This window comes from Cydia pomonella, chromosome 6, assembly GCF_033807575.1.
Source record: "Cydia pomonella isolate Wapato2018A chromosome 6, ilCydPomo1, whole genome shotgun sequence".
Classification (NCBI taxonomy): Eukaryota; Metazoa; Arthropoda; class Insecta; order Lepidoptera; family Tortricidae; genus Cydia; species Cydia pomonella.
This window is the reverse complement of record NC_084708.1, coordinates 22,741,817-22,767,184: the sequence shown is the minus strand read 5'-3', so window position 1 is coordinate 22,767,184 and position 25,368 is coordinate 22,741,817. Positions and strand designations below refer to the sequence as shown.

The 25,368-nt window shown below is 39.1% G+C and overlaps 1 protein-coding gene across 2 annotated transcripts; it reads right to left on the bottom strand.

The window, feature by feature from the left end:
• Nucleotides 1-1,085: 1,085 nt before the first annotated feature.
• Nucleotides 1,086-25,190, bottom strand: LOC133519286 (histone deacetylase 6). Of its 2 annotated transcripts, XM_061853302.1 has the most exons (19): nucleotides 24,732-25,190; nucleotides 24,474-24,617; nucleotides 23,116-23,205; nucleotides 22,329-22,459; nucleotides 21,356-21,539; nucleotides 20,677-20,879; nucleotides 20,002-20,070; nucleotides 19,330-19,522; nucleotides 18,407-18,466; nucleotides 16,629-16,822; nucleotides 14,083-14,333; nucleotides 13,582-13,663; nucleotides 13,337-13,483; nucleotides 11,850-11,973; nucleotides 9,898-10,122; nucleotides 8,925-9,050; nucleotides 8,549-8,678; nucleotides 2,465-3,225; nucleotides 1,086-1,519 (listed from the first exon to the last, which is right to left on the bottom strand). In XM_061853302.1, the coding sequence occupies exons 1-19, from the start codon at nucleotides 24,732-24,734 to the stop codon at nucleotides 1,298-1,300; spliced, it is 3,339 nt and encodes a 1,112-aa protein (XP_061709286.1). In that variant the 5' UTR covers nucleotides 24,735-25,190; the 3' UTR covers nucleotides 1,086-1,297. The 2 variants fall into 2 exon arrangements, with proteins under 2 accessions (XP_061709286.1, XP_061709287.1); XM_061853303.1 differs by lacking the exons at nucleotides 24,474-24,617; nucleotides 24,732-25,190 and adding an exon at nucleotides 24,140-24,427.
• Nucleotides 25,191-25,368: the final 178 nt, after the last annotated feature.

The following is a 25,368-nucleotide window of genomic DNA, read 5'->3' as shown; positions in this document are numbered from 1 at the left end:
GCGGATGGGGGTGCTAGGCGAAAAAAGTGTACAATTTTTCCGTCACGACCGTTTTTTAACTTCGTTCCAACCGAGTGAGAATGAGAAAGAATGAGGATGAGGGTGTTGGAACGATGTTCCTTATCGCACAGTATGGACAAGGCGGATGGGGAGCTAGGCGAAAAAATGTGGAAGAGTTTTCCTCCACGACCTTTTCTTAACCCATTCCGCGCTAATCACGTCACATTGTCGTTTTGCCTCTACGTAGCATTTCCGCTACATACCGGGAAATTCATGTTATCGGCTACGACCGTAGCTCAGCGGTGAATGTGTTAACTTCATTCCAACTGTCTGTTCCACGACACTCGCATTTTTTTACTTATACATGTGTATTATCTTTTTTGCTACCCCTGGACTATAGTAGTGGGTGGTTATATTTGTCTTCTACTCCTGTTACTCTGCTGTATTGTTCATATCCCAAATACTAAAATACTCAAGACAATAATTTATTCAACTGGCCAATCTGCCCAATCCAACTGTCATTTTTGATAAAAAACCTGACAGATTAGGAGTAGTTTGGCCAAACGAACAGTCACTCTAGAATCTAGGATATAAGGGTCAGTTTACACATTGGTTAGTGTTAAATGCGAGTTTCATTTGCTACTTGTGTTTAGTAGCACATGTGTGTACTCGTACTGAATATAATGAAATAGAGGTGGATTGTCAAAGAAAACTTTGTAGCCACAGTAAATTTACTGCCATCTTTCGACACATGATTAAAACTTTTAGAACGCCATTTGACTTTGATCCTTATTCTTTCACTGATATGTATTAAATTTGTTAAATATCAAAAAGTGGCGCCATCTAATAGAGCATAGGCCAAATAAATAAATAAAAAGTTTTTATTTCTGACCAGATATCCCTATTACAAAAACAACAAATAATTAAAATATTTACATATAAATTAATTAAATTAAATAAAAAATATTAATTAAATTAAACCAACATTATCAATTAAATTAAAGGTATGGCATCGCTTCGAGCTATGGCGCCACAACCTTTAGCCGATGCCCGGTAAGATGGCGCCACATTATTATATTTAACAAATTTAACACATATCCGTGAATGGATAAGGATCAAGTCAAATGGCGTTCTAAAAGTTTTAATCATGTGTCGAAAGATGGCAGTAAATTTACTGTGGCTAAAAAAAAATCTTTCACAATCCACCTCTATTTCAACTTTGGTCGTACTTAACACAAATCAGTGTAAAAACAGGCCATAAAACAGCGTATAATATCTAGTCTCTCAGATATGTCGTTCACTCCATATGTAACGTATCACTTCTGTAACAATAAGGCATATGTTCGTTGAATTTGTGGAAGTGTGCATTGTCCTTGGCAGGAAAGAGACGGGGATTGTCGACGTACGCGTCGCACTCGTAGCACCACACGGAGAGGTCCGAGAGGGACAGCACTAGCGGGTGGGAGGAGGACGCGTAATGCGACTCCATGTGCGCGTTGACGCTGCGGCCGCATGCTCTCTGGGAACAAATTCGGTCATTCATCAACTAATGCAAAACTTCTGAGCATTTGTGGACCTTACGTATTTGTAATAAGGTTTATGGATTTTTTTATTGTTGGTTAACTGTGAGATGGTACTGATTAACTATCAATCTTTAAGCGAATATCTAGGCCCATTTAAGCCTATCAGGTGACGTCTAAGACGACTGTGATTAGCAATGACAACACGTAATGAAGCTTAAAATTTTAATGAAATTGTTCATGTTTTATTAATATACATACACAACGGTATTACACACAATTTAGTAACCTAACTACTAAAAAAACAGGTCCTCTAAACAAAGTCAAACAATCAAAAATAATTGGTTAAAAATTAAAAATAACCAAACAAAACCATAAATAAAAAAAACACCCATGGAAAAAAGGCCGTAATATCTAAATATTTAAAATGAAAAGTGAATCATACCAAGTTAGGCAATAGGCATGCATGCATTGTTAATTAGGAATTTAAAAAAGTTACTACGCATTTTCTTTACCGTGAACTACAGAACTCACATTTATATTTATTAATTTCATTATTTGTATTAAATATTTTAAAAGTGGGTCATTCAAGTTGTAAGTACTTCAACATGGTTCTTGGCTTGCGTCTCTGCGTAGGTCAACCAACGTGTGCGACTCGTGAGTAAGCTCCTCTTTATGGAGCAAATCATCCAGCAATTTTAGACAAATTGTATACAGACCCATTTTTAGTGTCTGTGCCCCGTCTTGTATTCACTTTGCCGTATTTGTATAAATACGAATCTACACTTATTCTAATGTAGGGGGAAAGATTTAATATGAGTGTGTGAGCGAATATAGAATAGAATAGTGAGAGAGATCAATGAATTAGTTGTATTCTTAAAGTATTAAAGCCAATCGCAATCTCCACTGAGGTAAGCATGCATTATAATCATAAGTATACTCACTATATAACAATGCAGGCACACCCACACTTCGCTCGTCTCGTCACACTCACTGCACTTCAGTCCCTGTTCGAACTTCACATCGGCCGGCAACTCACTCAAACCGTCTATATGAGGGCACCACGGGAGAGGTATCACCGCGAACATCTCACCGTCCACTATAGCTTGCATGTTCTCCGCTAAATAGTCCACTAACGTTTGCTTGGGCGGTTCACTTTTAGATGACCCCGGTTGAGGATCTGCGATACTAGTTTTGGATGAAGTTTTCTTCGAATGCTCCGGATCCTCATCGTCGGTGCCACAATGGACTCCATCGGAACACTTTATTGAAACGTCTAGAGATTTTATCGAAGTATCAGATTTTATAGTTAAAGAAGCGAGCGCTTCAATAGTGTCATCTTGAGTTTTGGTAGAATCAAAACTCATCTCAGATTTGTCTTCTTCAGTTATAGTCAAACCGCGGCTAGGGAGAGGTTCTTCCAGAACGTTTTCAGCCGGCAACGCCAGCTGGAACTTCAAAGTCTTCCAATATTTCTTGTGCGTGGCGATGACGTCGTTGATAGTGTCGATGGCTGACGCATGGGTGGGCGTGGGGTCGTGGTGGTGGGCGGGGTCGGCGAGCAGCGCCTTGGTGCACTGCGCCATGGCGTGCGATATGCTGGTGATGTTGTAGCCGCCCTCCAGGCACAGCACCACGCGCCCGCCCGCCACGCCGCGCAGCAGCTGCGTCATGCGCCCGTAGCACTCCGGGGACACTTTGCAACCTGAAAACATATTTGACTTTATACTTGCACTCATTGACAGTACGAAAATTATCGAATATATGTCAAATTTTTAATAATAAAATAAGGATTTAGGTCAAATGGCGTTCGAAAAATTTAACCATGTGTCGAAAGTTGGCGATAAATTTACTGTGGAAATGAAAGCCAAAATACCACCACAGAAATGAGTGCTTTACATCCCTTGGTCAACAATCTACTATTGTAATTGAAAGTCGTTTATTTGTAAGCATGTGGATTATAGAGTATTCATTAGTAGAATAAATTGTCTTTTTAATATATTTACATCAACAATGAGTATTTAATAAATACACGAATAAAGTGAGAAACAAATTTTACTTACAAATGGCCGGCCTTCTCTATAAACCATTTGCTACAAGTTAATCAAATAAAACTCTGAATCCAAACTCTGAACTGTGACCAAAATTGTAATTGTACGCCGTTGGAACAAGTTTATAAACATAAATATTTAGGTGTTATAATTGACAATCGCTTTAACTGGAGTGACCACATTGACTCAGTGTGCACGAGATTACGAGCTTTCAGAGCCCTTAATCCTTGGAGCGTTCTCCGATTTCACGAAATAACGCTCGATAGATGGCGTTGGCGCTCGGTACGCGAGCGCCGGCAACGCGACGCGCGTTTCAATGCAGACTAGAATAATCTTGATAGTTTTCAATATAATTTCAAGCAACATTAATTTTAGTGTTATATGATATCATATGGGCACTCTTTATTTTATTTTATATGCACAGTAGTTTTTTTATGTACACTACTACTAAGTGTACAGACTACAGAGTGTACTATAACCCTTGCTCTTTATTCTGTCTCTTTCACACCAATGGAAAATGAAGAAGTTAGTAAATGACTGCAGGTATAAATAAAGTATATTAGTGCGATAGAGAGACAGATAGTGTTTCGTTGTCGTATCGTAAACGATTGGCATATTGGCCACACACTTGCTTGGTGCCTAGCCAAAATACCAATCGTTTGCGTATATTAGTGCGATAGAGAGACAGTAGTGTTTCGTTGTCGTATCGTAAACGATTGGTATGTTGGCTACGCACCCATGATACCTAGCCAAGAAGCCAATCGATTGCGCATATTAGTGCGATAGAGAGACAGATAGTGTTTCCTTGTCGTATCGTAAACGTTTGGCATGTTGGCTACGCACCCATGCTGCCCAGCCAAGATGCCAATCGTTTGTGCATATTAGTACGAGAGAGAGACAGATAGTTGTAGTAGATTGGCATGGTGGCTACGCACCCATGCGGCCTAGTCAAGATGCCAATCGTTTGCGCACATTAGTGCTATAGAGTTTCAGTGTTATTTGAAATCACGTTAGGGTTTGTATTATTATTTATGACCCGAATGAAGTCCATCCAGGTTCTTATGATGGAGTCAGGAGTTGGTCACCAGAACTCCTAATCTACTCATTATAATTCCATCGTGCTTGGGCTCAAAAGATTTGCCCTGACGAACACCATCGATCTAGATGAGGTCCAGGGTCTCATGACGGAGTCAGGAGTTGGTCACCAGAACTCCCCAGAACTCCTAATCTACTCATCATAACTCCATCGAGTTTGGGCTCAATAGATTTACCCTGATGAGCACCATCAATCTAGATGAAGTCCAGGGTCTCATGATGGAGTCAGGAGTAGGTCACTAGAACTCCTAATCTACTCATTATAATTCCATCGTGTTTGGGCTCAAAAGATTTGCCCTGACGAGTACCATCGATCTAGATGAAGTCCAGGGTCTCATGATGGAGTCAGGAGTTGGTCACCATAATTCCTAATCTACTCATCATAACTCCATCGTGTTTGGGCTCAATAGATTTGCCCTCACGAGCACCATCAATCTAGATGATGTTCAGGGTCTCATGATGGAGTCAGGAGTTGGTCACTAGAACTCCTAATCTACTCATTATAATTCCATCGTGTTTGGGCTCAAAAGATTTGCCCTGACGAGTACCATCGATCTAGATGAAGTCCAGGGTCTCATGATGGAGTCAGGAGTTGGTCACCAGAACTCGTAATCTATTTATCATAACTCCATCGTGTTTGGGCTCAATAGATTTACCCCGACAAGCACCATCAAATTACCATTATGATGAATAGATTAGGAGTTCTGGTGACCAACTCCTGAGTCCATCATGAGACCCTCGACTTAATCTAGATCGATGGTACTCGTCAGGGCAAATCTTTTGAGCCCAAACACGATGGAGTTATGATGAATAGACTAGGAGTTCTGGTGACCAACTCCTGAGTCCATCATGAGACCCTGGACCTGATCTAGATTGATGGTGCTCGTCAGGGCAACTCTATTGAGCCCAAACACGATGGAGTTATGATGAGTAGATTAGGAGTTCTGGTGACCAACTCCTGACTCCATCATGAGACCCTGGACCTCATCTAGGTCGATGGTGCTCGTCATGGCAAATCTCATGAGCCCAAACACGTTGGAATTATAATGAGTAGATTAGGAGTTCTAGTGACCAACTCCTGACTCCATCATGAGACCCTGGACTTTATCTAGATTGATGATGCTCGTCAGGGCAAATCTATTGAGCCCAAACACGATGAGGTTATGATGAGTAGTTTAGGAGTTCTGGTGACCAACTCCTGACTCCATCATGAGACCCTGGACTTCATCTAGATCGATGGTGTTCATCAGGGCAAATCTATTGAGCCCAATCACGATGGAGTTATGATCAGTAGATTAGGAGTTCTGGTGACCAACTCCTGACTCCATCATGAGACCCTGGACCTCATCTAGGTCGATGGTGTTCGTCAGGGCAAATCTATTGAGCCCAAACACGATGGAGTTATGATGAGTAGATTAGGAGTTCTGGTGACCAACTCCTGACTCCATCATGAGACCCTGGGCCTCATCTAGATCTATGGTGCTCGTCAGGGCAAATCTTTTGAGCCAAAACACGATGGAATTATAATGAGTAGATTAGGAGTTCTAGTGACCAACTCCTGACTCCATCATGAGACCCTGGACTTTATCTAGATTGATGGTGCTCGTCAGGGCAAATCTATTGAGCCCAAACACGATGGCGTTATGATAAGTAGATTAAGAGTCCTGGTGACCAACTCCTGACTCCATCATGAGACCCTGGACCTCATCTAGATCGATGGTGTTCGTCAGGGCAAATCTTTTGAGCCCAAACACGATGGGATTATAATGAGTAGATTAGGAGTTCTGGTGACCAACTCCTGACTCCATCATGAGAACTTGGACTTCATCCGGGTCAAAAATAATAATGCAAATCCTAACGTAATTTCAAGTAAAAATGCGTTTTTCAGAAAATCGCAGCCAAATAACACCTGCCGATGAGTAAGGTTGCCAGAGCTCAACGAGGGGCGGGAGGGGGTTAGAGTCGGCAACGCGCATGTAACTCCTCTGGAGTTGCAGGCGTACATAGGCTACGGATACTGCTTACCATCAGGCGGGCCGTAAGCTTGTTTGCCACCGACGTAGTATAAAAAAAAGGACCACTGAAAATCCATCAATAAGCGAGAGTCTGTTAAGCATAGTGTAAAAAATGAACTTTTATTAAGATTTTCTAATCGCAGTATATAGCACTTCTCGGAACTCCGTAGCTGATTACGATCGCAACGAATGCCTGACAATCGACTGAGAGCGGGGCGTCGCTGCTGCGTGATTTATACGTGTTTTAAAAAAATATAAATTTACGGCAATGTAGGTCCCATAGTTATAATTTTTTTTTTATAGGTTAACATAAAGTTACAGTTTGCTATAATATTATTTTTAAAGCAAAATATGCGTACAATTTGCGGAATAAAAATATAATAAAACCCTGTTTTCGCCAAAAAAATGAAGAAAACTCGGAAGGTATTTTATCAGTTTTTTCAAATGAATCTTCGATTGTTAATCATTCCAGCCCCTCGTACGAGATATGTTGAATCAAATTGTAGTCATTCATGTACCAAATGATTCTTGTTTACAGCAAAATTGAGAACCGAAACGCCACATCTCACTGCAAAATTTGGAAAAGACTCCCAAAAAAACTCATTAAAAAAGAGGTTTAAAAGAGAAAATGAAAATTTGAACTGTTGGAGCCGCTAGTTTAGGAAACGATTATTTAAGTACGTTACCAGTTTTTGAATAAATACTAATAGTTACGTCGTAATCTTGAATGAAAAAGGAAGCATTTTACAAAATACGCTCGTCTGTAGGAATAAGGACTCTTAATGGCAAAAATATATATTCTACGAAATAAAATTCCATATAATATTAGATTGGATATTTATAATGCACTCGTGGAAAGCATAATTTCCTATGGGTTAAGTAGTTATGGCCGTACATTTAAGTCATACCTTGACAAAATATATAAGCTGCAAGTTAGGCTGCTAAAGTTAATAGTACCCCGTAAAATGAGAGAGAACCTTGTGTGTGATAGTGACCTCTTCACTTTATGTAAGGTCCTACCGGTTCACACAAAGTTTAAACACCATATGCTAAAAGAGCAATACTTTAGAAATGAAATCCAGCATTTAATCTCACATCCAATAAATACGAGGCAAGTAACAAATCAAATGCTTCAAAAGCCCCAATTCAACAATTTTTATGGCAGAAGAACATCAGAATACATCATACCAGAGTTAATAAATAAGTTACCTAAAGAGTGGAAAGATAAGATAACACCAAACAATATAGCATATATTCTTAAAAAGGAAATGCTTAAACAATTAAATTATTTTAACTAATGCATATTTATGTTATTTCATTTAGTGCAAATGGAGCAGCCTGTATCGAGTAAGCGTGGACCGGTTCTTGTTTTGCTCGGCCGGCCGGCCCGTATGATAATGATAACAGACGCGCTCAGTTTGTGATATTTGCAATTATATAGTACATTACGATACAAGTGCGAAAAATAGGAAATTCGAAACGAGTGGCGATAAATTAAAACACGACCGAAGGGAGTGTTTTAAATCGACACAAGTTGCGAATTATCTATTCGCACATGTATCGTACAACGTTTTACAGTACATATGGCCCTTTAAATGTTTGACACAGTAACGTAATATGCTAATTTGCGCACTAGTGCGGTAAAGTAGCACCATATGTACTGTAAATGTCATTTACGAATTGGATGTATATGTGTATTGCATTGTATTTCTACTTAATTATTAAATACTGCGGAATGGAGTATCGAGACAAACCATTGTGGTTTAACGATACTTTTTGATCAAATATTCTGTAATTGTGAGTTATCTGTAACAAATAAAAAAAAAAAAATCTGAATCTAATCATACATGTACTGTTTGTGTCTCACCTCCGAGCGGGTCGCCGACGCAGGCGTCGAAGCCGGCCGACACGAGCACGAGCGCCGGGTTGTACTCGTACGCTATGGGCAGGACGACTTGTGTGAACGCCGCCATGTACTCTGCGTCGCCCATGCCGCGCTGTGAACCGTAGTAATGCAAGTTTTGTTATTATTTTATTCAGTTCTTTTAAACAAGGATATTATTGAATATTGGAATTATTATAAAAAATAGGCTCATATTTGCCCATTTAATATTATATTGTAATTGGAAACGTAACTGTCTGTATGTCACCTTTTCGCACTTACTAAAATGTTGAAAAAATGTCGCAAAAAGTACACAAGGAAAATTTGTCTTTTTTAAAACTTAGTCAATACATCAGTGTACCTTGTTCCACGGCACGTTGACGTTGAAGCCCTCCCCCCTGCCCTCGCCAACCGCGGTGTGGTCCGCGTCTTTACTGTGCGGGAAGAACGAACCGTGGTCGTAACGGTGGATGGACATGTATAGGATCTGTAACAAAATTGTTCATTATTACAGTCTTTTTATTTAGTTTGACCTGTCTGTATGTTTGTAATGGATGTCTCGTGGTCATTTGGCGCCCCTTTCGTGTCAGGGGAAAATATACATTAATTACAAAAGTACTTTATTGTCTTCATAAGTGATCCACTGCGTTCCATTGCCTATGGCAATTTTCCACTTTCCGTGTTTAGCAGTGACACTATGGTTTACTGCGACATAAACGCATATTGCTTGTGCCAGCGCAACCTAACGTGTATATATAGGCAGGTTTTTACAGAATATACGTTCTTATACTATCATACATAAGGTGTTTCTCTACCTACTCCCTGTCCGTGCTCGAGACGAGATATAACAAAACCACTCTGGTATTTGAATGACATCCCAATCATCACATATTCTACCTCATGTTTAACTATGGTATTTCCATCGGCGGTAGCGATATTGGTCAAGAGACAGGAGCTATTAGGAACTAGGGATGTCCAACAAGCGACACTCCTAACTTCAAAAGTTACCTTTAAGACGTTCGGTGGAATGCAATTCTGTGCACCTTAGACGCAGAGATGCTCGATTCCGTTGTAATCCATTGTTTTAAAAAGTGTGTCCTGCTACTGTATCTCTGATGTCGCTTACGTTATCATCATTATATGTAAGGCGGCTGGCGGCGGCGGCGACGTTGTTCAAGAAACAGAAGCCGCTGGGGAATGTCTACCAAGCGAAACTTACCTTACTCCAAAAGTTACTCTCAAGGCGTTCGGTGGAATGCAATTCTGTGCACCTTTGACGCTCGACTGTATTCTGAAAAAGTGTTTCGTACTACTTTATCTGTGATATCGCGTACCTTGTCATCATTATATGTAATCCTCTGCGTCCCGTTGCCATGATGAACATCCCAGTCCAGAATCATGACCCGTTTGAGTCCATGGTTATCCACGGCGTGCCTGGCGGCCGCCGCGACGTTGTTCAGCAGACAGAAGCCGCTGGGGACGTCGTCGTCGGCGTGGTGGCCGGGCGGCCGCACCACGCACACGCCGGACCCGCCACAGGACAAAACTGTGTCTACCATCTATTAACGTAAGGTACAATTTTGAATGCACTTTTTTGTGTAAACTGCAGATATGTAATAGAAGATTATAAAAAAAAATTGTCATACACTGAAATTTAACTATAAAGCGGGTTTTAAATGATACAATTTGACCCAAGGTGGTTATACTTTTAAAGCTTTTTTACGATTAGCAATGAAAATTCACATCAATGACAATTTTTCGTTTTACTTCAATTGATCAACGAAAAATTACTTTTATAAAATACCTACGACATACTATAAATTACTTAATTATGATTTGTAAAATACTCAATATTTTACTGTCCTCGTATCCAAAACGAAAAGTAGCGTGTTTAACTTGAGTGTAAGCACCTATTTCATCCCTTAGTTAACAACCTACTATTGTAAAGTCTAACAAGGAAAGGTACCCAACTGTCCGGTTCCGATTAGATTTATATTTATATATGTTATAGAGTAGTCTAAAATAACGGACACGTATTTTTTTTTAGCTGCCCAAACTCAACCTATTGGGAGAAATTGTCCTCCAAAGTACTAAAAAGTTACTAAATCTTCTAACTCCTATAGAAAGTGATGCTCAAGCAACTTGCTAGTTAATGGCTGGTTTGAGTATATGTTTGAAAGCAGCAAAAAATAATGAGCACGTGTTTTGTTATATCGGCTAAAACTCATTTTTTCCTGAAAAAATCGACATTCGAAGTTTTATAATATCTTATCGCTATAGTTACACATAAAGACGGGTGTTTTTTTAGGAACACTTGAGTTTAAGCAGATATAACAAAACACGTGTACATTATTTTTTCCTGCTCTCAAACATATACTCAAACAAGCCATTAACTAGCAAGTTGCTTGAGCATCACTTTCTATAGGAGTTAGAAGATTTAGTAACTTTTTAGTAGTTTGGAGGACAATTTCTCCCAATAGGTTGAGTTTGGGCAGCTAAAAAAAAAATACGTGTCCGTTATTTTAGACTACTCTATAACATATATAAATATAAATCAAATCGGAACCGGACAGTTGGGTATCTTTCCTTGTAAGACAAATATGCTGCATTTTGACGGCTAATATATACGGCACCCCAGCAAGGGGTAACAGGATAAAAAAATAAAAAGAATATAGATGGCAATGTACGGCTCCATACATTACGTGGTAACTTTACTTATAGTTATCTAAAATTTACGTTTGACAATTCAGTTATCACAAAACATAACGGTGTGGCCTGTAAACTAAACATTGAAAAAAAAATTTAATTTGCATGAAAAAAAAATTATAATTTATAAATTATTTAAACAAACGTAGAGTACAATATACTTGGCCATGTTACAGGAGATTTAAGCGCTGGTGGCCTAGCGGTAAGAGCGTGCGACTTGCAATCCGGAGGTCGCGGGTTCAAACCCCGGCTCGTACCAATGAGTTTTTCGGAACTTATGTACGAAATGTTATTTGATATTTACCAGTCGCTTTTCGGTGAAGGAAAACATCGTGCGGAAACCGGACTAATCCAAACAAGGTCTAGTGTACCCTCTGGGTTGGAAGGTCAGATGGCAGTCGCTTTCGTAAAAACTAGTGCCTACGCCAAATCTTGGGATTAGTTGTCAAAGCGGACCCCAGGCTCCCTCAGCCGTGGCAATATGCCGGGACAACGCTAGGAAGAAAGAAAGTTACAGGAGATTTAATTATTTGCCCGTGTTGCAGGAGACACCCGGTACAGGTGAAATGAGAATAAATACCTGTAACACACATCCGGTGGCTACGGCAGCGCTCTCCAGCGAGTCGGGATGGAAGTAAACGGAGTCGAATTGTTCCTTTTGATTGTTCAATTCCCGCAGCTTCGTCGATGCCAACTCTTTTAATCTGTGACCATAGAATTATGATATTTTTCATCACACTTGCTCGAAAAAGATCTTATTTCATGCAGGTGTACTGAAGGACATAGGCCTATATTGTTCCCGCGGGAGTTATGGGTTGTGAAAAAAGCTATAACTGCCTAGGGAGTTATAGCTTTTCTTTTATTTCTGTCACTAATTCATTCGAATCATGTAAGTTTACTTTTAAAATAATCACGTTTATAATTTAATATTTTTGTTTATGTTTAAAATTATTTAATTTGATAAATTTAACAGCCATTTAAAATATTTTTACATAATTGCCAATCGTGGCTGAATGCCGAATAGGTCTGTGCCTTCGATACCTTACCTGTCAAGAAAATACAAAATGTCGGACGAATGTTCGATATGTCACGGTATTTAAGAATTATTTCGCTTAAAATTTAGTTTTTTCTTCACAAGTATGATGAAAAACATTGTGTGTAACTCCGGGGGTAAGAATATTGCAAACTCGGGTCTTTAATTCCCTCCAGCCTGCAGCTGTCGGGAATTACCAACCTCGTATCCAAAATTTCACTTATCCCCCTCGTTGCACAATGTACTATTGAACACTTGGTAGATTTAAACACTGTCAAATCCTTCTAAGGACTAAACTAGTAACTAGAATTTAAGCGAGATATTAATACTGGTTTTATAGGATTTCAAAGTCGGTAGTTCAAGTTTTGTTTTGAATTATTTTTTGTAGCAGCCTTAAGTTTGTTCACTCGCTATGACAAACCAAAATAATCTACTTCGTCTTCTGTATATCTTATACCTTTAAACGAGCAATTCTTGTATATATATATTTATATATAAATATATTTCTGTGATCTCGGAAACGGCTCTAACGATTTCGCTGAAATTTGGTATATGGGGGTTTTTGGGTGTATACAATCTATCTAGATTAGTCTTATGTTTGGGAAAACGCGTGTTTTCGAGTTTTCATGAGTTTTTCTTTCGACGCAGAATATGGCCGCTACTTTCGTGTTGCCGGCCACTGTCCGTCTGGTCCAGCGGGTTAAGACGCGGACTGCTAAACGAGTGTTACGGGTTCGAATCTCGCCCGGTGACTAAGTTTTGTTTTATATGTTCAAGTTTATATATAATTTCTTAATTTTTATTGTTTTAGACAAGTTTAATTTAGTAAAAAAATGTTGTTAAGATTATCACCTATACACCACCATATTACAATAAATAGTTATAACCGAGCAAAGCTCGGTCGCCCGTACTACTGTTTAAATTGGCAATGAATTCTAAATTACATATCTAAATGTTTGACGCTATACAAAATGTCTTTACTGAGTGACAGTCTAAAATAGCTCTTAATGCAGATACTATAAAGTTGTTTTTACCTGTTTAGATGCTTGACAGTATGTACCGCTAATATTTCCTCATCGGTAGCCGTTCTAGCGGTGAGTTGGTGCACTCGCTCTAACAGACCGAAGTCTCTATGTCTTTCATGTATCCTCTGTATTCGCTCTGGACATTCTACGTGGCCACTGGAAAATAACACTTCAGTTATATGGGATATGGTCGAAATGAGATTAAGTTTTCAAATGTTATCAAAGTAATTAAATAATATATCAATTGTACTTACGGTTCGCATATATTTTTGTGCTTTAACATAGCTTGATCGAAAATGTAGTATACTGCATGTTTAGGTATCGTTAGATCCGTTACTGAAAACAAACAACGTTTATTAAGTACATATATTATTTTTGAATCACTGTTCATTCTCTGTTACACTTTAATTTATATTTTTTATTGCCTTCTGCCAATATACATACATATATATATATATATATATTGTTATATCTCCTACAATCGCGATCAGATATATCGGAACGGCCGAGGTGTTCAAATATATCTGAACACGAACTGTAACGCCTTGACAATAGAGACGTGTTCAGATGTTTGTGAGCACCTTGGCCGCGCCGATGTATCTGATGGCAAATGAAATACTTCTCAGAGGTATACTTCTGTATTTCTCTGGATAGCAGTCCAAGTCCAAGTAAGGAACTTCTCGGTCTAAATTCATCTCCCTCCCACCTAATAGAAACGGTATATTTCTGTTTCACTCTACTATCTTAATCCTTACCTAGTCTCAAATGGTTCAGCCGCTCCATAATCTTCCTCTTCGTCTCATTATCTTGCACCGGATAACAGTCCCTAGTCAGAAACCTCCCCAGCCTAGTTTCGTCTCCCTCCCACCTGACAGAGACTGTATGCTTCTGTTTCGCCCTGTCGCACACATTGGGCACGCCGTCGGTGCTGTACGTGTGTTGGTAGTTGTAGCAACGCCAGTGCTGCTTGTGTGCGTAAATGCAGTTTAGGATGGTGTCGCGTATTCTGAAATTAAATGTTTGACAATTTATTGAAAAAATTATGATTCCCGAGTTTGACAGCCAATGATAGGGAGCGTGCATGAACTGTAGGAGCAGGCGCGGATACAAGGGGGGGGCCATAGGGGCAATGGCCCTCCCCTAAAACCCTGGCTCTCACATTACTAAATTGAGTAAATTTTATTTTTTACCAAAAATATATGATTTTCTCAAAATGGCCCCCCCCCCTAAGCCAAATCTTGTATCCGCGCCTGTGTAGGAGGCAGCACAGGAGCCGTCAGATTTTTGGCACGAGGCGTAAATGTGATGTTTTTTGTTCCGATGTAGCCCACAAGATGGCAGAACCTACTATGCACAAGAAAACACGTGACGTGTAAATGTGCATGTTTATGGTTCCGATTCAGGCCACGAGATGGCAGATCCTCCAACGCGCACGGTCCCTATAGTAACCGAGTTGTCAACTTTCGACATGGTTATACCCCATTCTATATACCCTGGCGGGCCTCCACTTGAGACGGTTATTAGGCGTAAACAATACAAGTAGTGACAAAAAAAGATTTAGGTTTCGTACTAGACTTACACCTAAAATTTTACGTTTTACAAAGTGTATTTTTAAGTTGTTTTCCAAACATGCAGTTGCTAACTGTGAGGTTGGGAAATAATACGAATTATTATGTTGAGTTGCTACTTGATCATTCGGCGAAATGAAATTATGCGAAAAATTGGTGGGGAAATAACATTCGGCAAAACAATTTTCGGCAATGATTTAGGCAATGATTAGGTATGTTCGCTGCGGCGCGCGTAGATTGCTTTCACACGGTAATGCGCGGGCGCGCCGCATCCCTGATGCGTCGGGTGCGGGGCAGTCCCAACATCATTCTGAAGATGATAGCCGAGAGGGTGGATTGTGTCTATTTATCACACTGTGGAAGATTACATTCTCCCACTAGTACTGTCGAATGCTAAAGCCCGTTTAATAAATTAAGATTTTTAAAATTTAGTTTTTTAGTTAGTTTTAGTTAGTTTAAGAAGATATGTGTCTCTTGTTACACGAGATAAAAGATTTTTATTTTTTATTTTTATTTTATTTAGAGAGCATGGACTGTTGTAGTATGAAACAGTGCAGGCAACTGAATTGTGCAAGTCAAGACGAAGCACTTTACAAGTCTGGTGACGGCAACTTTTGTAAACGCATCATGATGAGAGCTCCAACTTACTCATCACAAGGTTCTCCAGTCTTCTCCAGCGCTGATGGAGAATGTCCCAGCAAAGTCCGAAGGGTAAGCGCCGCGCCTTCAGCCAGCGAAGGTAAACAGTACCCTCCCTCTAACACCACACAGACAGACAGACGGACAGACAGACATCAACATGTTGAGGCTAGATTATCTCTATTGAACAGCTTCAACTTACTCATCACAAGGTTCTCCAGTCTTCTCCAGGTGGGGAATGTTCCAGCAATGTCCGAAGGGTGAGCGCCGCGCCTTCAGCCAGCGAAGGTAAACAGTACCCTCCCTCTAACACCACACAGACAGACGGACAGACAGACATCAACATGTTGAGGCTAGACTATCTCTATTGAACAGCTTCAACTTACTCATCACAAGGTTCTCCAGTCTTCTCCAGCGCTGGTGGGGAATGTCCCAGCAATGTCCGAAGTGTGAGCGCCGCGCCTTCAGCCAGCGAAGGTAAACAGTACCCTCCCTCTAACACCACACAGACAGACATCAACATGTTGCGGCTAGACTATCTCTATTGAACAGCTTCAACTTACTCATCACAAGGTTCTCCAGTCTTCTCCAGCGCTGGTGGGGAATGTCCCAGCAATGTCCGAAGGGTGAGCGCCGCGCCTTCAGCCAGCGAAGGTAAACAGTACCCTCCCTCTAACACCACACAGACAGACATCAACATGTTGCGGCTAGACTATCTCTATTGAACAGCTTCAACTTACTCATCACAAGGTTCTCCAGTCTTCTCCAGCGCTGGTGGGGAATGTCCCAGCAATGTCCGAAGGGTGAGCGCCGCGCCTTCAGTCAGCGAAGGTAAACAGTACCCTCCCTCTAACACCACACAGACAGACATCAACATGTTGCGGCTAGACTATCTCTATTGAACAGCTTCAACTTACTCATCACAAGGTTCTCCAGTCTTCTCCAGCGCTGGTGGGGAATGTCCCAGCAATGTCCGAAGGGTGAGCGCCGCGCCTTCAGTCAGCGAAGGTAAACAGTACCCTCCCTCTAACACCACACAGACAGACATCAACATGTTGCGGCTATACTATCTCTATTGAACAGCTTTAACTTACTCATCACAAGGTTCCCCAGTCTTCTCCAGCGCTGGTGGAGAATGTCCCAACAATGTCCGCAGAGTGAGCGCCGCGCCTTCAGCCAGCGAAGGTAAACAGTACCCTCCCTCTAACACCACACAGACAGACGGACAGACAGACATCAACATGTTGAGGAGGTGCGCGTAGCATGCTGGGGTCACTTTCATTTCACCCTGGAAAAAGGACGCCATAAGATGTTAAAAGTGAAGGGTATCTTTCGAATTAACATATAAGGTTTTATGTAAACACATGAGGTTTTAGAATTGTAAATACACACAAGGTTTTATATAAACTGCACACGGGCATAGTTAAGCAAAAAATTTATTAGCTATAAATTAAGTGACTGAAAATAAATTATCTTTTGTTTTTTTAAATAAAACATTTTTTTACAGATTTTTATGAGTATAGCAAGTTATTAGTGTCACTCGTTGCTATGGTTACGGTTAGTTGTCCATGGGAAAAACAACTCTTAAAATCCTGACTGTTATGATATTTCAAATTACCAAACATAGTGTGTCCCGTGGAACACGAAATTTTGAATTCAGGAACCCAATAGGACTCGGACTCAAAAGTTGTGTAATTTTTTGTAGATTTCAGAAAACATAATACATTTTTTTTACATATATTTTGAGGGCTCTACCAGCCGTTTTTTAGATGAATTATAATATTATTTTACTAAATTTTATTCAGGTTAAAAGTAACTTAAAAAATATCGAAATATATAAATAGAAATTTCAAAGTTTTCTTTTATAACAGTCTTATATAAATTATTAACATAGTTGACATATTTAAGTACATTTTGAAATTTTTCTTTAATTGTTTGTCAGCTGGTAGAACCCTAAAACTATGTTTTTTTTTTTTTATACTACGTCGGTGGCAAACAAGCATACGGCCCGCCTGATCGTAAGCAGTCTCCGTAGCGTATATCTCGATTTTATAAATTATTTTTCCCGTAATCTTTAAAGAAATACCCAACTTTTGAGCCCTATTACATTGCTGGTTTCAAGAATTTTTCAAATCCGGGACACCCTACCAAACATGCATTTTAATGATACCTAGTTAATAGGCATTTCCAAAATGTGCCGTCTTCTCAGCATGTCAGTATGAACATGATGACAACAGGACGGGGCAAAATAACAACAGAAACAAACTTGATCCACCCATTTTTTTTTTCTTGAATAACGTTCACGTGTTCTCTAAGCTGAAGCTGTGATAAACAGACAGAAGGTACAGGCAGATGGAAATCGTTAAAAAATATTAAATGCGAATTTCGAAACTTAATAGAACTGAGTTTCTCCGTAAATTTTATTTATTATTAATATTTACATGTTTCATAACTCCAAATAAGACGTTTTACGGGTGAAACATTATGGAGGCTGGCGCTTGTGCTATTATTTATTCACAAACGCTCACTTCGCAATATATGCGGTGTTCGCGACGTAAGCGCCGATCACCATAAGGACCTCCACTACGAGAATGGCACAAATGATGTTAATGAATTAATGATTATTCAAAATAATTATGATAGTTAAATTTTTGTTTTATAGCGAAATTAATGAATGGCGATAGTCGATGCCCAATGACGACTGAAAATGAACCTAAAGGCGACAGCAACAAAGTCTGATCTGATTCCATTTGCCCACTAATCCAACCTTTTCATCGCCCAACGCGGCGTCGTACCCCGCCGACACGACTATCAGTTTGGTGAGAACTGGAAGAGACAGAGATAGGTGGTATTATAAGAGTGAAAGAGATACCTCGGGGCAGCCGACCGCAGCGTCGTAGCCGGCAGATATAATGATCAGCTCGGGTTGGTACTAAGGAAAAAAATTAGAACATTAATTTTGTACACAGAATCATATTATTAAACAGAATGCAGATACAAAGATATTTTTTATTCAATGGTGTTTGGAAAATTCGATTCGTAAATTCGCGGTGTGAATCATAGTTTAATTGAATTTAAACTGTAGAAATACTAACATTAAACTAATTTTACGGTTTAAACTCACGTGTTTTAGGCACTCGCGAACGCGTACGCGAAGCACGGCCGTCGTGAACGCTGCTCGCACTATTATTGCTTGAGAAAGGAGACCTAGGCTCTCCGAAACATGTCTCGCGAGTGATTAAAACACGTGGGTTTAAACCGTAAAATTAGTTTAATAGTTTTATGTTTATTTAATATTTTATTTTACGATCATACCAAACCAGCTTACTTTTCATAATTCATTCATATAATGTATCCGGTCCGTCGGCCGCAGCTAACCTTACCTATATATAATATACTCGACTTCCGTTTTGGATAGAGCGACAATTCATAACTTATAAGACAGCAATGTGAAAAGGTAGTAAAAGTTTTTCCGTTCCGCCGATAAATGTTCTATAATATCGTAAGATACCTTAAGAGCCGTTGGTAGAAGTAACTGAGTCCATATAGCGATATAGTCGGCATCGCCCATGTCGGTGTTGTTAAGGGGCACGTTGAACGTGTACCCGGTCCCTCGGCCGCAGCCCGTGTAGTGGAAATCGGACTGACTGAGATTAGGTTAGCTTACCTACATATAATATACTCGGCTTCCGTTTTGGGGAGAGCGACAATTCATAACTTACAAGACAGCGGTGTAAAAAGGTAGTAAAAGTGTTTCCGTTCCGCAGATAAATGTTTTATAGTATAGTAAAATACCTCAAGAGCCATTGGTAGAAGCAGCTGAGTCCATATAGCGATATAATCGGCATCGCCCATGCCGGTCTTGTTGAGGGGCACGTTGAACGTGTACCCGGTCCCTCGGCCGCAGCCCGTGTAGTGGAAGTCCGACTGGCGGAGGTTGGGCCAGAAGGCGCCGTGCTCGTAACGGTGGATCGAGAAGTATACCACCCTGATAAATGATAAATATATATATACGGTACTAGCGCCGCCCCCGGCTTCGAACGGGTTAACAAATTATACACTTAAACCATGCTCAAGAATCACTCTATCGATAGGTGAAAACCGCATGAAAATCCGTTCAGTAGTTTTTGAGTTTATCGCGGACATACATACACACAGACGCGGCGGGGGACTTTGTTTTATAAGGTGTAGTGATATACCTTTTTTTTCCTGGGACAACAGCACGCAAATACTTCTGATATAATCATATTTGTAGAGTCAAAAGCCCTTTTTTGTTTTGCGCGGTATGTTGTGTTACATGCTATTGGGTGTGGGTTCTAAAAGAGATGTTTATAGAAAATAACATTTTATGTAACTTTATAAATTAACCACATAAGATGGGTAAAGTTCATGGACCAGACCAAAGTCAAAGCCAACCGTTTCAGTTGCAACCCATACAATTAGAATGATATTCATATTTTTATTCACCTTGGATCGTCGTAAAACATCTGCTGCGTGGCTTGCCCGTGATGAACATCCCAATCGACGATTAATATCCTAAAACACAATGTGTATTTTTAACACGCTTTTATTAGGTCGACCTGTATGTAACTATGTAATGGAATCTAAGGGAACTAATTTAACCATCTTCCAAGGATCGTAGCGTCATGATAATTGGCAGCTGTATGTAGTTCTGATGACAATACAATAATATGGTACTGTCGAACTGATCTGATGATGAAGCCGGAAGATATGAACTGGAACATCGTATCATAGCTGTGTTTCGATTTATTAGAAAAGTCTTGTAATGAACTTTGACCACGATTAGGTTTCATGGAATATAAGAGTGTTTACTAGTGTTTTTTTAAACTATTAATTTATTAACATAGAGCCATTGGAAGATTTCGCTGTATATGAATAGTTAAGACGTGTTTGAGTTAGCGTACTGTTAGTGTTGGTGGTGATCAATATGATTTGAGCAGTGAAGCTAGTCAAGTGACTACCCTCAATCGAGTGACTAAGAGTACTTACTCTTAACCCCTGCATGTAATAAAAAATATTTGTTTAAATTTGAGTTTTTAATAGCTGTCAATAGAGTTGAATATTATAATGATGCGGTAAAGGGTTAAAAACCTTAAAGGTACAGATTGGACGGTAACTTACCTATTCAATCCTTGTTTGTCAATCGCATGTTTAGCTGCCAAAGCGACATTATTATAGAAGCAATACCCGCACGGCTCGGCGCGCATGGCGTGGTGTCCGGGCGGCCGGACAAATGCGGCGCCATTTTGGATTTCCCCGGACACTATGCGGTCCACCATGTCGATGGTTGAGCCGGCGGATAGAAGCGCGAGCTCGTGGGTGCTCTAAAATAGAAATAGGTATACAAATTGGTCATAGAATTATTTTTGCAAGATTTTGAAAACGCTGCAAGTGTGTCAGTTAAGTATAGGTATTGGCATGTTATGTAATGACAGTAGAATTCTGAAACGTCCATCTTTTCGAACCGACCAAAAAGGTGTATATTCCCATAAAAGGTCGTGTAGCCTGGTGGGTCACTACCCTGCCTATAAAGCCGATGGTCCCGGGTTCAAATCCTGGTAAATGCTCAAGACATGTGAATTATTTACTTTTAATTATTATTAATTGTATTGACACAGTTCATGCATGTCAAAGGATACGTTATATATATATATATATCGTGTTTACTAAATATCTGTGTATCTTGTCTGTAATTAATACTGTTAGCCATAAGAAGCGCTATTAGAAACTATTTTATACATCGCTCCTTACTTGACAAAAAGCATAACTCATATAAAAAAGTATACAACGACGTTCTTACCGGGTGTATATAAATAGCGTCGTATCTCGAAGAAACTTCCTCCAAATACTGCAAGTCCTGGTTTTGGTGAGTGGTCTCAAGTAACTCGAAGACCGACGGCGAGTGCATGGTATTGAGTTCTTCTTTGGTGGCCGCCCGGGGCTCGAACTGTTTGCACTGTTCTATCAGTTTCAGTTCTTGGCACCTGTGATTAGGGTATTTTAATAATTTCCAAAACCATATTTCTAGACTCAATGGAGTGGACAAAACGTCTAGAGAGAATGTAAGGTAGGGTGGTTCACGTTTGCATGTGAAAAATTCAAACTCTCTCTAGATATACTCTGTAAACAAAATCTACCCTCAAATGGCTCCTTACGCCAGTTGAGGGTAGATGAAGACATTACATGATCAAATAATGTAGGTTATAGTCAGGTCGTTCAGTGACAGATCCAGGCGGTTTTGTATTTGGTTGGTTAACCAATAAATGTTATAACTATCCGAAAATGTACAAATTCTTTGTTTACTTTTATTTAAATACCTAAAGATATATACAGAGTATAGAAGATATGGGACCTTATTTTATTATGCTTATTATTTTGATAAAATATGCCAAGTTTTGTTACTTTATCTCAACTACAACTACGAAACTTGGCGCATTTTATCATAATAAGTGCAAGAAAACTACCACCACCAGAAATAAAAAAAAGGGTTAAAAGACGAAGTTGGTATGGCAGGAAATACTATTTATTTTTGGCAAAATGACTCAATGTTTCGTTCCAAATTGCTCCAAGCTCCAAAATGGAGTTCAACAGTTTTCGGAAAAACGATAAAATTAAAAAGTTTGTGTCTTAAAACTGGGGCAAGGTTTTTGCCTAAAAACCTTCCGCCCGTTTCCGTGCATATATCGTTAAGGGCCATACGTCTTCTCTCGTATAGACTTTGGAAAAGCGCCCTCTACAACTAGGCTTTACTAGTGTTTCTCATAAAAGCTTACCTATTAATGACGCTAGTCAATCTCTCAGGGCACTCCGGATAGTTGTCATCCCAGAGGCAGCGGTGCTCCGCCATGCGGGGCTCTGTTACAAACCCAGTTGGTCCTTTCACTTTGGTCTTGGAATCCATTGCCTGTTGGTCCGATGATTGATTAGAAAGCAACAAACTAGTATCTCTCTCTCTCTCTTTAGCCGTCTCTACCCTTCGAAGGCGGCCTTCATTTTACTAACGTTATTTATATATCATTTTATAGGCCTGTTACCTAACCATATTTAATAAGTCATATTTTTACTAACAAAAATTATCTCAATTCAGTTGGTCCTTAAAGAAATAAAATGATATTAAAATCCAATTAGGTATTAAAAATCAACTGAAACGGAATGATGCCTTTCCTGTTTTGCAATCCACGCTCTTTCATACTGAATATAAATCGTATTAAAGAGCGCATAAAATTAAGTAGGCACATAATCTTACTTTACTCTTTGCACATAATATGCAACCCTTCATTTGAACTTTACGGAATAAAATTAAATTGTGATGATCTGATGATTGTTAACCAAAAAAAACTAACGGCCAGATTACGGTACTGAGTAGTCTGAACTAGGCGGCAATCACTTAATTATGTATTAAGTATAATTTGAAAACATTTCCAAGGCCGAATGCTGTGGACCGAACGCATGCAGCGCGCGCGCGGCGCGGCGAAGTCCAGTCCGAGGCCTAAGACGGGAGACTGCGGGCGCGGAGAACCCAGTCCAAAGCCTAATGCAAGTGAAATTATTAATACTCACAATTTGATAATGGTCCCGGAGCACGGTATCAACACAGTGTTTCTTCTTCTGCTGCGCTCTCCGTTTCACTGAGGCGACTGACGCTGATGGCTACATAATCATATTTAAGGCCCATTTATATAGTGAATGTATCATAATATCGCAAACTCTAATGTTTCATATAGTGAAATTTAATCTCCCAACGACCACAATCATGAAGGTTTAAATTTTAATAAATAAACATATAAAAATAATAATATTTAATGTTGACTTTGCCTCGTCAAGTCGTACAACTAAACAAATATTCTATATTTACTGGTGCAGTGATAATAACTTATGTAATAAACCTAAAGATGATCATTACAATTTAGATCATAACAAAAGGGAATACAGTTCATAGCAGTGATAAGAATTGTGTTGTTTGATGTTTTCAGGATTATGAAAGCAATTACAAGTTAGAATGCATTACATGATAACATAATCTTTATTTTATTTTTTTACCCAGACATCATAATAAATGTTTGTTATATATTGACATGTGAGTAGATAAGAAGATCTGCGGGGATACCCCCCGGTTCGGTTCGAGCTAGCAAGCCAGCGCACATACGTAACAAGGCGTAAATTTAAACTTCAGATTCGTTTTTCTCTACTAACAAGCCAATGGAACTGCCTCAGTTATGCCTACATTCAGAAGAGTTGTCACAAACGGATTGACACAGATAAAAAGATACAAAATCTATTCATGTAAGTAATAAACATAACAACACCAAGCTTGGTGTTATATTCAATATCTTTACATAGTCATTTATTAAAAAAGTATGTTTGTTAATCTGGGGATATGGTAATACCTCTGCCAATACAAGCTATGTGAAGCGCCAGGCCACTACTAATACCTACCTTTTCTTGAATCACTTTGTCATTTTTGGAACCTTTTGGGTTTGGAGACTTTTGGGTTTGGATTTACAAACATACTTTAAACAATGCTTAATTCAATCAATTTTGCTTATATTGTACTGAATTAAGGTTAACTGATCAGAACACTTACATGTCTTTAATGATGAACTGAAGAGTCTACACTGAATTGATAAATAAAGAAACAAATGATAAAGACTGTTATCTCTACGATGAAAATGTTGCCCTTGTAATGCATATTAACCGGAGATACATTTATGTTGTCACACCACTGGGATAACATTTCCGATAATAACAGTAACTGTAATATTTAAGAAGTAAAATACTTTACAGATACATTATAAGAATCTTCTCTGTAGAATAATAGTCAATTTGAAAAACACAGTAAATAGCTTGCTTTAAAAAATAAATTAAATAATTATGACTATAATAACATACGGCGAGTCAATTAATTTTAATGGGCTTACTTTAGCTCCCGACGACATAGCTCGTGTCTGAATTTTCGCCTTACGAGCTCCATTTCTAGTGACAATGTTTGATGCCGGTGGGGTGTTCTTCTTAATGTCGCCAGCGGAGCGCCTTGCCTGAGGCTGCTGGGGCGGCGGGGTAGACTAAAATAAAGATTAAAACAATAACAAAAGATCTACCCACGTTGCCTGCCGATGAATTATCGAGCGCGCCAACCATGAATACAGCAAGCACGTTTTATTACAAAATAAGCTCACCATTTTAACTAAATTACTGATATCATTAGTCTTTAATTCGCTGAAAATTTAATACTATTTTATTACGGCCACAACCTACATATCAATTATTTTCAAAGAATGAAACACAAACGACCAATTTTCGCAATGACTTATGGCATTTGTTGACAATTATTTTTGTGAAGTTGTCACTGATTATTAAGCGACCAAATAAAGATGCCCTCCACATTGAATCCACAGCAGTCCGTAATGTGGATAGTAGAAGGACCGTAAAGTTATAGTTAATATTCATATAATAAGTAAGAATTAGGCTTTGATATCAACCCAAGTTTTTTTTTTAATATTACTGTTTTGATTCCTTGAAGCGGAATATTGACTCCTACAAGAGTACTCTAACGAAGCCAATAGGCAAAGCTATGCACTGTGATTCGGACTATGATTGATAGGGGTTGCTCCGAATTTTTATTTGTTTTTTACTGATTAATGATTAAGAAAAGATATATTTTACTACACTTTGAAGAAAGATAGGAAGAATGAAATATTTTTGTATTTTTAGTTTTCAAATAGTGAATGCAAAGTTATTACTTTAAAAAAGAAATAATTTATAAATTTTACCGAAATACCTGATACGTAGTCGTTTTGGAACGTGTTCGTAATC

Coding starts and splice junctions, on each gene's coding strand:
- LOC133519286 (XM_061853302.1), bottom strand. Junction 22,460..23,115: donor TCCGGGACCATTATCAAATT/GTGAGTATTAAT, acceptor TCGGACCAACAG/GCAATGGATTCCAAGACCAA. Junction 20,880..21,355: donor ACGCTATTTATATACACCCG/GTAAGAACGTCG, acceptor TTTCTATTTTAG/AGCACCCACGAGCTCGCGCT.